This window comes from Pocillopora damicornis, chromosome 4, assembly GCF_964200805.1.
Source record: "Pocillopora damicornis chromosome 4, jaPocDami1.2, whole genome shotgun sequence".
In the NCBI taxonomy this organism is placed as follows: Eukaryota; Metazoa; Cnidaria; class Anthozoa; order Scleractinia; family Pocilloporidae; genus Pocillopora; species Pocillopora damicornis.
The window spans coordinates 29,304,315-29,316,857 of record NC_142673.1 but is presented as its reverse complement, the minus strand read 5'-3'; the positions used below and the strand labels follow the sequence as shown (position 1 = coordinate 29,316,857).

At 37.8% G+C, this 12,543-nt stretch overlaps 1 protein-coding gene across 1 annotated transcript; it reads right to left on the bottom strand.

Moving 5' to 3' along the window:
* Positions 1 to 1,729: 1,729 nt before the first annotated feature.
* Positions 1,730 to 7,908, bottom strand: LOC113683936 (geranylgeranyl transferase type-2 subunit beta). Its single transcript, XM_027201227.2, has 10 exons — positions 7,820 to 7,908; positions 7,443 to 7,550; positions 5,700 to 5,897; positions 5,174 to 5,279; positions 4,566 to 4,618; positions 4,261 to 4,371; positions 3,649 to 3,760; positions 3,123 to 3,211; positions 2,694 to 2,768; positions 1,730 to 2,182 (listed from the first exon to the last, which is right to left on the bottom strand). The coding sequence occupies exons 1-10, from the start codon at positions 7,820 to 7,822 to the stop codon at positions 2,042 to 2,044; spliced, it is 996 nt and encodes a 331-aa protein (XP_027057028.2). The 5' UTR covers positions 7,823 to 7,908; the 3' UTR covers positions 1,730 to 2,041.
* Between the last annotated feature and the right edge of the window lie 4,635 nt (positions 7,909 to 12,543).

Sequence of the window (12,543 nt, the reverse complement as noted above, 5' to 3'; positions counted from 1 at the left end):
TTTTTGAAAAACGTGAGAAAGTCGAACTCCTAAAAAACGCCACAAATAATACCTGGGTAGTTATTGGTTTAAAAATGTTAATCAGGTCATTAATAAGGTTTTCGACCCACGCAATGATGTCGTGCCGTTTGCCTGATAGGATGATTAAAAAATAGTCTCAATCGGGTCGACCGTTAGCCGTAGAACAGCCAAACATTTTAGACATTGGGCGTAAAAAATGACAAATTTTAACCGTTAGTCGTTAACCATAAAAATGTTTCCTTTAATCACAAAAGAAGGAAATTAATCGTTAGCCGTTAAATGGCCAAAATTTAACTGTTAGTCGTAAAAGCCATAACCCCAAAGCAGGTTACGACAGGTTTCTAACCGATTATACCCCGTCTTTCCAATTTGGTAAATGAATTGCTATTGTCAGCGATCCTAGAAATGAGCCAATAAGTTTCAATGTATCACGCAATGTTAACGAGATAAATTAAGCTGAAGCCCTTACGGGCTTCAAGCAAAATTGAACACAAAATAAAATTCTATAAGAACAGTGTTACTACTCCACCTATGTTACATCCCGCGGCGAGGCTAGGAAAACTATTTCTAGTTGTGCATGTGTACATGTGAAAGAGCAAAACGTGCGTTTATGTTCTCCCCCGTGCGGTTGGTTTTATGCCGTGTGATGTGCCCCTAAAATACCCTGTGGGGTGGACATAACCCTGTCGAGAACATGAATACCTCTGCATGAAGTTATAGATTTTCTAAATCTTCCTGTAGACAGATGATGATCATCAGCAATACAATAATATAAATTATAGAAAATTTTGTTGTAAAAAGGAAATCTATTTTCAGAGTAGAGACATACATTGTCGGTTATGATGAAGTTTCTCACAATTGGGTGTAACTGCACAACTAAGAAAGATGAATCTTGGAGATAATCTTGGTTCACAGAGTGAAGAACACACTCCGCCAGTTCTAAAGAAGTTCGTTAAAAAAAAAAAACATGCGTAATTGGAAGATTAATTCAGTATATTTAAAAACTATTCTTCGACGTGTGGTTACTAAGCCGCGAAGCCGACTGATAACGGGAACTGCAGCAAATCGCTGCCGAGCGTGTTATTTGCCTTTAGGACACTGAACTGGAAGACAAAACTTATTCAGACACACATTACATTTCTAGAACAAGAAACGTCAGATCAAAAAAATTTTCTCTTTACTTTGGCGGTCTTAAAGTAGTAGGCTATGTCACCCTGGAATTTCAGGGTTTTTGATTTTTGCACTTTCAGTTCTCTGTTACCAATTGACACCCTTTTTTCACAATTGGAATGTAAAGAAAATGTATTGTCATTTCCAAGAACACATAAGAAAATAACTGGGTGTTACCAGCGACGGCTTCAACCCCAAGCCCAGAGCATCGCTAAACTTGGCTAAGGGAAAATAGACCGAGGAATATGTAAAATTATACCCAGCTGACCGTCTCAAAAGCACCAAATAGTGCACGTCTTTAGCTTGCTCAGGGGTGTTTAAATAACGCTAAAAATAAAGTTAGGTCGTTCTGTTCGGTTTGTTCGGTTTGTTGGTAACGTTAGTGTTGTGAATAAGTCGTTTGTATGGTGCCGGTAGTAGTTGACACCTGTTAGGGGGGGGTCTGTTTCAAGTCAGTAAACCAGCTCTCCAGATTTCAGCCGTTGAAAGTAGTTAGTGTTGTGTCATCTGAATGTATTAACAGAGAAACTCAACCAAGTTTACACAATCTTGGGTACCAATTTAATTCAATAAGATTTTTATGAAACTCATTTAAGTTATTAAGGCAGTGCAACGACTCCTTGATGATGCGACCACGAACAGGATGGCCAAAATCTTTACGGCGTGGCCTTTAAACAGTCCAGAAATTAAAGGTATGTTTTCATCCTGCACTAGCTTGTTGTCTGAAGAATCCTGTTCACGTGACTATCGCAAGTTCTTCCCCTTCCCCCTTTCTTCTCGTAGTAAACTGGATACTCTTTGGCCACGTTTACTCGATGTGTACACAGCTGAAGAAGTCCGCGTTCAACCCTCACGCCAGTAGTTCAGGTCGAATGTTTAAATTTTCGATTGTTTCCTCAGGTAAACAGTAAACAGGATTGACAGGTTTAACCTCGGAAGATCCCAACAGAGACAAACCTGCTAAGCCAAACAGCGTGTGGAACGGATCGACCTGCAAATGTGAAAAGACGACGAATTTAAAACCACGTAGCATTTAGAAGAAATAAAATATCCTTTATCGCTAGATTACATCATTTCATGAACCTCCTCTAGGGAATCAACACATTCAGGTACGATGTTTGTGTCTTCCTTGTCTTACGTAGGACATTGAGTAGGATTGCGGCCGACGCTACGATTGTAATGTTTCAATCGACACTTTGGTTGGATCGGATATGTCATCACTTCCTTTTGGATGACAAGTTACGCGGAGGTAAGTTAACATTGAGTAAAATAGAAATTTTGTAGTATGTGCAAGACAAAGAACTGCCTGATGGAAGCTTACAAAACGAACCAAAGAGAAGCTTTATGGTGCTTTTTTCATATTCATTTCGTTTTCCTTTCTCATTGGCTCAAATTCCGCTAAATCCCTAATTTTCACGAGTCCTTCCTTTATCATTCAATTTTTCTCTTATATTAGAAAAAAGATAGTCGCCCAGTTCTACCTGGTCAACGTTCAGCCTTACCATATCACCCGGTCTATCAGCAAATCCACCCGTCTCTTCATCCTGACAGGCAAGGATGTAACTCTCTAATTTGTCCTAAAACACAAATACGTTAAATATAACAATTATAACAGCTGTCTCGCGGAAAAGCATCAATGTTTATACTGTCTGGCTGACTGACTAACTGACTTTCTTTTTCCCATTCGCTCTGACGAAGGGCTAACTCTCGAAAAGTCAGCTTTAGAAACCCTTCACCGTTTCCAACCTACAATATCAATTCAATTGTAAGTCCAGTCTGTCTGTCTGTCTGCCTCAGTTTAGTCTGTCTGTCTGTCTGTCTGTCAGTCTGGTCTGTCCGTCTGTAAGTCTGGTCTGTCTGTCTGTCTGTCAGTCTGGTTTGTCCGTCGGTTAGTCTGGTCTGTCTGTCTGACAGTCAGATTGTGTCTATACCTTATCTATCCAATGTAATTTTCCGATGATCTTGAGTGATGCCAACACCCACCATGAGTAACAAACATCTGGGAGTTTCTCTGGACGACCTAGAGTGAATTTAAAATAAATATCTTAGCTTTCCCTTTTCTATGTTGCTAGAATACCAAAACAAAACACAAGTGCCGATTTTTTCTCTTCTTCCTGACCCTATCCCTTCCTCCAATCAGAACAAAAGAAATAGGGAAGAAGAATCTTCATTAATTTTTTTAGTTTGGAAAACACATGGTTGAGATAGTAGCCTGAATTTAAGGTCCAATCATGGCGAGTTGTAAGGCAGAACCATTGCTATCTTGGATAACTATTGACACTATTTTGAGAATTGTTCTTTAACCTCCCAACTGGGTTTTCTGCAATCTTAAGCTGTTATTTGGAAAAGAAAAAATACTCTGACAAGATTTGAGTCACAGTTCCAGCATACTGAATGGCAGTCCTACCCATTCCAATCACCCTGCGGCCATCACACAGTCAAGTGCCTGTCACTCACCATTTAAACCACCAGATGGCAGTTGTCGCTCACAAAGCCACCATCCTAACATATCAGCATTCACATGATGGAGAGAGTCAGCTATGGCAAAAGCACCAAGACAGCAATAAATCTGCAAAGAGGAATGGTTGAACATGCATTACACCTGCCGCTTCATGAGTGTAAAGAAATAAAACACAAGTTAGCCTTCATTCAAGTTCTTAGAGTACAGGATATGTTGACCAAACATAAGATCAAGTTTCATCCAAAGTTTGTTCAGTGCTGAGAGATATCCCATCCTTGCATATGGAGGTGGTGTAACCAAGAGGTTACGGTGTTGTAATTGAAATCCTGTTGTCACAGATTTACTCAAACCAGTTTGCAACTCAATCCACTTATTTCTAAGCTGTTCTGAGTTCAACTCCATTTCTGTAATGTGACTTAAGTCTTCTCCTCTACCACATTCCCATTGAATTTTAAACAACTGTATGATTATGTGGAAATTTTGACTCTATTGGCTCTGAAAAGTCCCTTTTGCAAAGATATCTATAGTTACATAACTATATATATATATATTTTTTTTGTATGTGGCAAATATCTAAAGTAATGTAAAATCAATGACAATTGTACTACCTGCCCTGAGTGTGACTCTGATCCTGGTCTGCAACCAAAGCCGCCATCAAAATTCATACATGACAACACATATTCAACAGCCTTTGGTACGTTTACTGCTTCCAGGTGGCCCTGATGAAAGACAGAGATAACTTGTAATCATAATCATGAATATGTTTGTTCAAAAATGCAAGTTTTATTCACAGTTTCAGTGTTGAGAAAACATGATTGCCTCAAGCTTTCCACAGCACAAGCAAGTAGTAGTTCTTAAATACTCAGAAAAATAAATCAAATTGAAGAATTTGTATCAAATTACACAGACCTACCAGCAACTTTAAGCTAGCCAAAGCACAAAATGAAAACCTTGTATCAACTTCCCCTGAAGATTAGAAAAAAAAAATCCACATAGTTACATAACAAATGGAAGCATCATCATCTCAGTTTAATAAGTCTTTATCTAAGGTTAATAAGAAACCCACAAAGGTAATATGAGCTTAGCACCAGAGGTGCAAATTCTAACGATGAATAAACCAAGTTTAACATGTATCATATATTTTAAAGGGTTACAGTTTCATAAAATAATACAACATCTTTATGGTATAACAGTTTCTAGCGATACCTTAAAATGCTGTAAAAATTAAAAAACAAGTTAAAACCAAGTCTCCAAGCTTTTGCCAATCCATGATTTCATTTAGGATCTGATGATGATAATATTACCAATGATCAGCAAAAGCTCTCAAAAACTGAAAATGAGTCAAAACTTGTATTTAATTTTTAAAGTAATTTAAGCCTCACATGAAACTACATGATATTTTACCATTTTGAAATGCTACTGAAGGACAACATGACATGATTATGTAAAACAACATCTTTAGTTGCACAGGAAATAGTTCAGCTGGATTTTCAAGATAACCAAGTAAATGTTTAAACTAACCCCACTTGTCTCCTACAAATGATCCATCAGCTTGCTGAAGCTTTGATACATAGTCCACTGTTTTATTGACATCTATTAGTTCAATGCATCCATAAAGTGATAAAACCTAGAATAAGGAAGTAATAAATAGAAATGACCTTCAAGCCCAAGGAATGGAGAGGTAGAATTAAATGCCTTTGGATAAAGTAGTGATAATTTTAGATGTTATCAAACAAAAGAATGGAACAGAGAAGATTGAAGAGCAAATATTATAGAATGTAAGCTAGCTTACAGTTTCTAGAATGAAATTAAAACTGGTTGAAAACTTAAGTTGCAAGTTTAGAGTGATGTCATATGTTCAATGTTTATATCTTATAAGATGGAACAAGCAAGAGATGACACTATGGAAATGACCTCTCTTGAGTTCCATTCCCTGAAAATAGTTTTTACAGAAATTACAGCAGGCTTCAAAGGTAAGCCCCAAGTGAGCAATTAAGATGACATTGAAGAGAGTGTTTATGAAGTGTTTCAGTCCAGTCCCCCATACCTGGATGGCACTTAGTGTGTACAGCAGATGAGGGTCATGGTTATGACTGGCACTGAATCCACCATTTTCATGTTGACAAGACTTGACAAACTCAATGATTTCATCTTTCTCCATCATATCTTGCTTGTTCATAAGAAACATTGATGTTAGACCCCAGTACACTCCACTCATGCGTAAATATTCTGTAATACAGTACTCCTAATGGAAAATCATCAAAATACTGTTACTAAATAATCCTGTGATATAACCATATATGTAAAGGCAGTCCAGTACTAAGAATGTTGTTGGTTAAGGTGACTTAGATCACACCTAATTAGATTACCTAATTTTTCAAAGTCGAGGGAGGAGCTGTTTGTCCATAACTTTTTTAAGTCTGGTTTCTAAAAATTGCTGTGTCAGCTTTGCTGAAATATTAAAGGCTGGTTGATTCAAGTAGTCTTTGACACCTGGTTTGGTAGGAATTGCTACATTCTACTTGGTTTTTTATTGTTTAATATATAACTGTATAAAGATGACAAAAAAGATAAGTTAATATGTTACCTTTTTAACAACAAAAAAATCTTTATTATAATATTAACTTTTGTTACTTACATAATGAAAATTATCCCAGCCTGCACATGGCTAAGTTTAATCTAGGACACCTTGGTTTTATCAACTATGATGATGATGTAAATTTACTGCTTTAAAAAGTTTACAAAGTTGATGTTTTGAGCATTAGCTCTTTGTCCTGTCTAGGCAGGCAATGGTCAACTGCTAGTTTTAAAAGTAATTTCCGATTGAAATAAACAGGAAGGAAAAGGGTAAAGTTTTTCTTGTTTGTTTCCTTGTTTTCTTTGAAACAGACATCACTGACCCATCAGTCAGTGAGTCAGGAAGTTAGTCAGTAGTTCAAGTCATCAATTGGTCCAGAGGATAGTCACCTGTTCAGGCAGTCAGGAAGTCAGTCAGCCATAGGTCAGTTGTAGGTCAAATAGTCAGTCAGTTACTTGTTCAGGATTGTTCATTTGGGCAGTTGGTCAGTCGTTAGGATAATTGTTAGTTAGCTCTTCAGGAGGTTAGTGAGTTGGTTAGTCAGTCATCAGCCAGTTGTGAGTCGAATAGTCAGAGAGTCAGTCAATTATTTCAGTGATCATTTGGGCAATTGGCCGGTCAATAAGTTAATCATTAGTCAGCTATTCAGGAAGTCAGTGATCAAGTTGGTCAGTCAGTCAGTAGTTAGTTGTAGGTCAGATAATCTGAGTGAGTTGGTCACTTATTCAAGAAGTCAATCAAGAAGTCATTGGTCAGCTAGTCAGTCAGTGAGTTGGTCTGTCAGTCAGGCAGTCATTCAGTGAAGGGCCATCTTTAAAGATATAAGGTAAATTCTTTTCTGTAAGCTTTTGTACAAAGATAGTGCAGAAAGTTTCTGTCTCCAAGTCTCTCAAATATGATTTTAATATGAGTAAAAGAGCTTTAATGGGGTGCAGCAAATGAAACCTTTAGTGGAACAATGTGACTTCATAGTGGAACGATATGACGACGTTTTGGAACGATATGACTGAAACTTGTAGCAAAATAATCATCGAATAGTCAGAGAGTCAGTCAATTATTTCAGTGATCATTTGGACAATTGGAAGACGCTTCTATTCATAGCATCAACGATTTCTATTACCCTTTGAAAGTTGTCAATCAATCTATCAGTCAGTAAGTCAGTTAGAATACAATCTTCCTTAAAAAATTTAACATATCCATCATCTCACATACATAGTCGTCTTTCTTTTTCCCATATGCTGCAATAAAATCAGCGTGCTTGTTCAACACCAGTTGTGTTGGCGAATTAGGAGGGAGTTTGACATCTTTCACTTGAGAACCCTAAAAAATCATCAACAGAGAGTAGACTAAATTTACACATTCATTTCAATGATTCGTTTTAACAACATTCGTAATCATCTATACGTTTCATTTTGATGCTATCCTTTCACAAACTGTGCATTTACTACGAGCAGATCGATGGGGACAAATATGGTCTTCGATCTCCTAATCTAACGCACGAGAAGCTCGTATGAATTTCTCAACGGCTAAACAAAAACACGTTTCAATAAAATAAATCTCCAAAGAAACGAATCATTAAAATCGCTCACCATTTTCAGAGATAAGACAAAATGTTACAGCTGTTTGATTAATCAAAGCCATTTCTTCGTCGCCATCTTGGATAGTAACTCCGCTGGTCAAATTGATTTACAGGGAACTTTGCGGGATGCCAGTAGTTCCCAGTATCTTCGCTAACTGCGTGTGGCTGATCAGATTCGCGCGGGGAATGATAAATAGTGGAGGAACTCAAAAGGTCGGGAGACGCTAAGTGATCTTTGCGACGAGCCGCTATGGTGTGTACCAGCTTCAAAACAAGTCACAGCGACAGTTCGCACTAACTCACCTTGTACGACTTATTGCTGCAACAGATGTTAATCGCTGCGATTTGCACCTGCGAGAATAAAAAAGTTTGAAATCCGAACTTGGTTTTTTTTTAATTTAGTTGCATCACAAGTCTGCTTGGTTAAGAATATATGAAGGTCATATATTTGAACTGCGGATAAAGACATGAATGAAAGTGATCTTCGCAGTGATGTGCACTACTTAGGCAGTAGTGAAAATAAGGCCTGAATAAAATTCAGGCCTGTACGGGATTTGAACCCATGACCTCTGCGATACCGGTGCAGCGCTCTACCAACTGAGCTAACAAGCCAACTGGGAGCTGAAGTAGTTTTCTACTGCCTAAGTAGTGCACATCACTGCGAAGATCACTTTCATTCATGTCTTTATCCGCAGTTCAAATATATGAAGGTCATATATTTGAACTGTGGATAAAGACATGAATGAAAGTGATCTTCGCAGTGAAGTAGTTTTCTACTGCCTAAGTAGTGCACATCACTGCGAAGATCACTTTCATTCATGTCTTTATCCGCAGTTCAAATATATGACCTTCATATATTCTTAACCATCTATTCATCACTTCACGGGTTTATTTAGAACCACCATCATGACCAGCTCCCAGTTGGCTTGTTAGCTCAGTTGGTAGAACGCTGCACCGGTATCGCAGAGGTCATGGGTTCAAATCCCGTACAGGCCTGAATTTTTTTCAGGCCTTATTTTCACTACTGCCTAAGTAGTGCACATCACTGCGAAGATCACTTTCATTCACAAGTCTGCTTGTTACTGTTTTGATACTGTCAGGAGAAATTGATTCTTAGTCACTCTTCCTGGGTGAAAGGATTAAAGTTTGTTCTTCATGTTACGTGGACTCAATGCTGCGAGGACTGGAACAGAACAGTCAAAGGTGGCAACATGAATACAGGAGGAGAAATTATTAATTTTTTTTCAGGGCTTGGTTCATATGAGGTTAAAAAAATATCGACTAGATGTTTTAAATGTTGGAAATTCTGTTTTCAAAGCTAATGTGTTTTTTTTTACAATTAATTCCAAATCATTTACATTTATTTTATGATTGTTGAGTTACTCCATTACTTTTTGTAATAAATACTGAAAGTCCAAGCTTGTCTGTCTTACTCCATTTGTCCATCGAACAAATTAAGTTAAGATTAACTGCTTTTCTGTCCATGTTTATATCAAGCTGATTTTAATGACTTCCTCCGCACTTTTTCGTCTGATAGTTCTGCTTTCACATTCTTGGTAGAGTAAACTCCGTTTACTTGATTTAGTATTTTTACGTTCTTTTCCTTTTCGTATGAAGTGTGATGAGCATGAATTCGTTCGCTGAACACTATTTTCCTTCATTCCCTTCACGCTTAATCGACTGCCCTTACTATGCGCCTGAATTGGCGTAAAGGACGATTTAGGATAATAATCTTCACTTTCTGATTGGCTTGATCACCATCAAAAATTTCTTCTCTTTTGAATTCGGTAAGATGAGGGCATTTTCGCGGTGCTGATTCCATACTGCTTCGCTTTGTGACGACTCGATTGGTAAAATGATAATTGAAGGTAAGGGCCCCCTTCCTCAAAGACGTTTATTCAGCATTCAATTAAACTTCTCTTTTATACGCATCTGGAGAACAAGTAAATTCTTAATGAACAGAAAAACGACTATCACAAAAATGTACTCACATGTAATACGGGAAAAATAAAAGCGAAGATACCACGAGATAAACTTACTAAATACTGAGGGAATATACAAGACATGAAACGCTCGGAGGAAAAGGTTTACGTCGACGCAAAATAAAACACTCTGCTAAAAAGGGGCGTGAAAAATGATATAGTAAGAGTGGCGTTATTTACATAAAGTGCGAAAATAATGATGGAGAAAAGAGACGTAGGAAAACGTAAAGAATACGTGTAAATCGATAGGTGCGGAAATATAAGACCCACTCTTGACAAGTAAAAAGTATTACACATTCGCCATAAAAATACTTGTTTCAGCTGGCGATTCAAAAAGGAACTGATACAGTGTTCCAAAATAATCGGATATATTGTTTACTGTTTGCTTATTGGTGATTTTCCCGTCGACGTCAGTAACAAAGAACCACATAGTTTGCAAGCATTATGAACACGTCAAAAGTTATGGTAATGACGTCAGCGATTGCCTTGTTTTTCAAGTTTTGTTTTTTCCACTTGGACGATTGACATTCGAAATCATGGATAATGTTTGCTCGTGGGAATTTATTAGTCTATAGATGTTTCGTGAAAATAAACGAAAAACGAAACAAAGGAGAAAAAGTACGAACTAAAATTAAGTTGACACACTACACTCGCGATCGACACTCGCAAGCATCGGCTACTCGGAGGTGATTAGTACTTGTTAGTCACTAAACTAGCCAATCAGCTCACGTGAAAAGTACCATTTATCGAAGTAGTATAACTAAAAGGACTGAAAGTGGTGAAAGCGGCAAAACTGGAGGATATTAACCTCGCTGCTTCGCGGCTTTTTCAATACATTCAAATTTATAGTAAGCGGTCACCCACAAGGTGACTGCTTAATACAAGTGGACAGGTTACATAGAATAGGAGTACTATAAAACGTAGAAAAAAACGACATTTCATGCTATAATAGACAACTTAATGTACAAAACTAACCCAAAAGCACTACTAACTTTTATTCAAAATTTGATTAGAATTGACTTGGAAGTTTATTCTTGGTTTCATTTAGTGGTTGCGCTCTAAGTGACCGTTCAATACAAGTGGAGGACAATACAAACAGGTCTTTGGGACTCAGTAAACGGTGACGCGACCAGTTATAGAGGTGACCGCTTAATAGAGGAGAAAATTGTTGTAATTAAGGGGAAAATTTTCGGGACTTTAAGAGCGACCGCTCATTACCGGGTAACCGCTTAATACGGTGTTGCGTATACAGGTTCGACTGATTTCTCTCACCTCCACTGCGGTGAATAATTATGAAATGTTACGTCATTTAACCATATTAGGGCAGCGGAACGCGTAAACATGCGAAGGAATTACAAGATAGAGCAGGGCATTACTCTAAAGGAAAGCGAGAAACAAAATGGCCCCTTTGATTTTTTTTTTTGGGTCGTTTATTAGGCATCAGATGTTTTAGTTAGGCATCAAAAACGTGTGAATTGCTTCGTTTTAGAATTTTTTTCGGTTTTCTCACATGTTTTGTGCGATCGATACGATAGTCAGATAAGGCTATAGAATGTCATTTTGAACTCCAGGAGCCAAAACACTGGAAAAAAGTAATCCCTCATTCGATGGTTTTACTCATAAAACGACCTGTCATTTTGCTCACTGCTCGTATTTTTCCTTACCCCGTACGTGGAAAAAAATTGCAGAGCAAAGGAAAAAAGTTAAAATTACTATAGATGAAAGGGTGTATAAAGTCAAAATGTTCGGTGTTAAGATGGTCTCAATGGGGTTAACCGGCCTTTCGGCGTGAAAATTGACGAATTTCAACTGTTCGTTGTAATAAGTTAACCATACAATTTTCCTTTTAAGTATTAGAAGGACAGACAGAAATACATTAACCGTTTAGCCGTAAAATGGCCAACATTTCAACTGTTTGCTGTAAACGGTCATCTCCCCATTGAGACCCTCTTTAATTACTTTTATTTCGCAACTGTTATTATTATTTCGTAATTATTATTATCACCATTATCATTATTACTATTATTAACTGACTGATCATAATGAAAACTTTCTGTCATGAACAATAACTGAAAGTTTGTCCTGAGTGTGTCTCTTTAAACTAAGTCAGTACCGGAGAGCATGCTTATTTTAAACAATAATCTCAAATATGGAAGCACTTTAAAATATCGAGCGGGCATTAAGATCATACAAACTGCATTTCTTCCCTGCCGCCGCGAAATTTCACTCCGATGGATGTTTTCAGCGCTGATGCCTTCCTTCTCTTCTTGAAACTCTGCTATTTCGTCAGATTTTCCCTTTTGCAGAAAAAGCGGTGGCCATGACCTCCCGCGCTCTCTTTTACCTGATGAATCCACTTTCAAATGTTTGCCAGAGGATGCATCATTTCTTTTGGACTTATCGCGGCCAAGGTTCTTCCATTTCCCTGGGAAATTAGGCGACAATGGTTTGCGTTGTCTTTTACTCTTAACACGTTCGCTTCCTCTCCCTTCTGCTGATCCACCGCCGTCGTTTAGCGTAATACAAGGAATAACGAACGTTTCGGAAAAACTTTCTTCTGTTTGATTGTTCTGATCGCCATCAAAAGTTTCCTCTTCGTTTAGTTTGGTATGATGACATTTTTGTGAGGAAAGTGGTGACCCTGATTCCATACTTCGTTACTTTATGGAGACTCGATGCAGTAGTTAAATAAGGGGGGTAAGTTTTTAAAGGAACTGTGGTGCTGCGTCGGTGGTAGAGTATAACAGGGTAA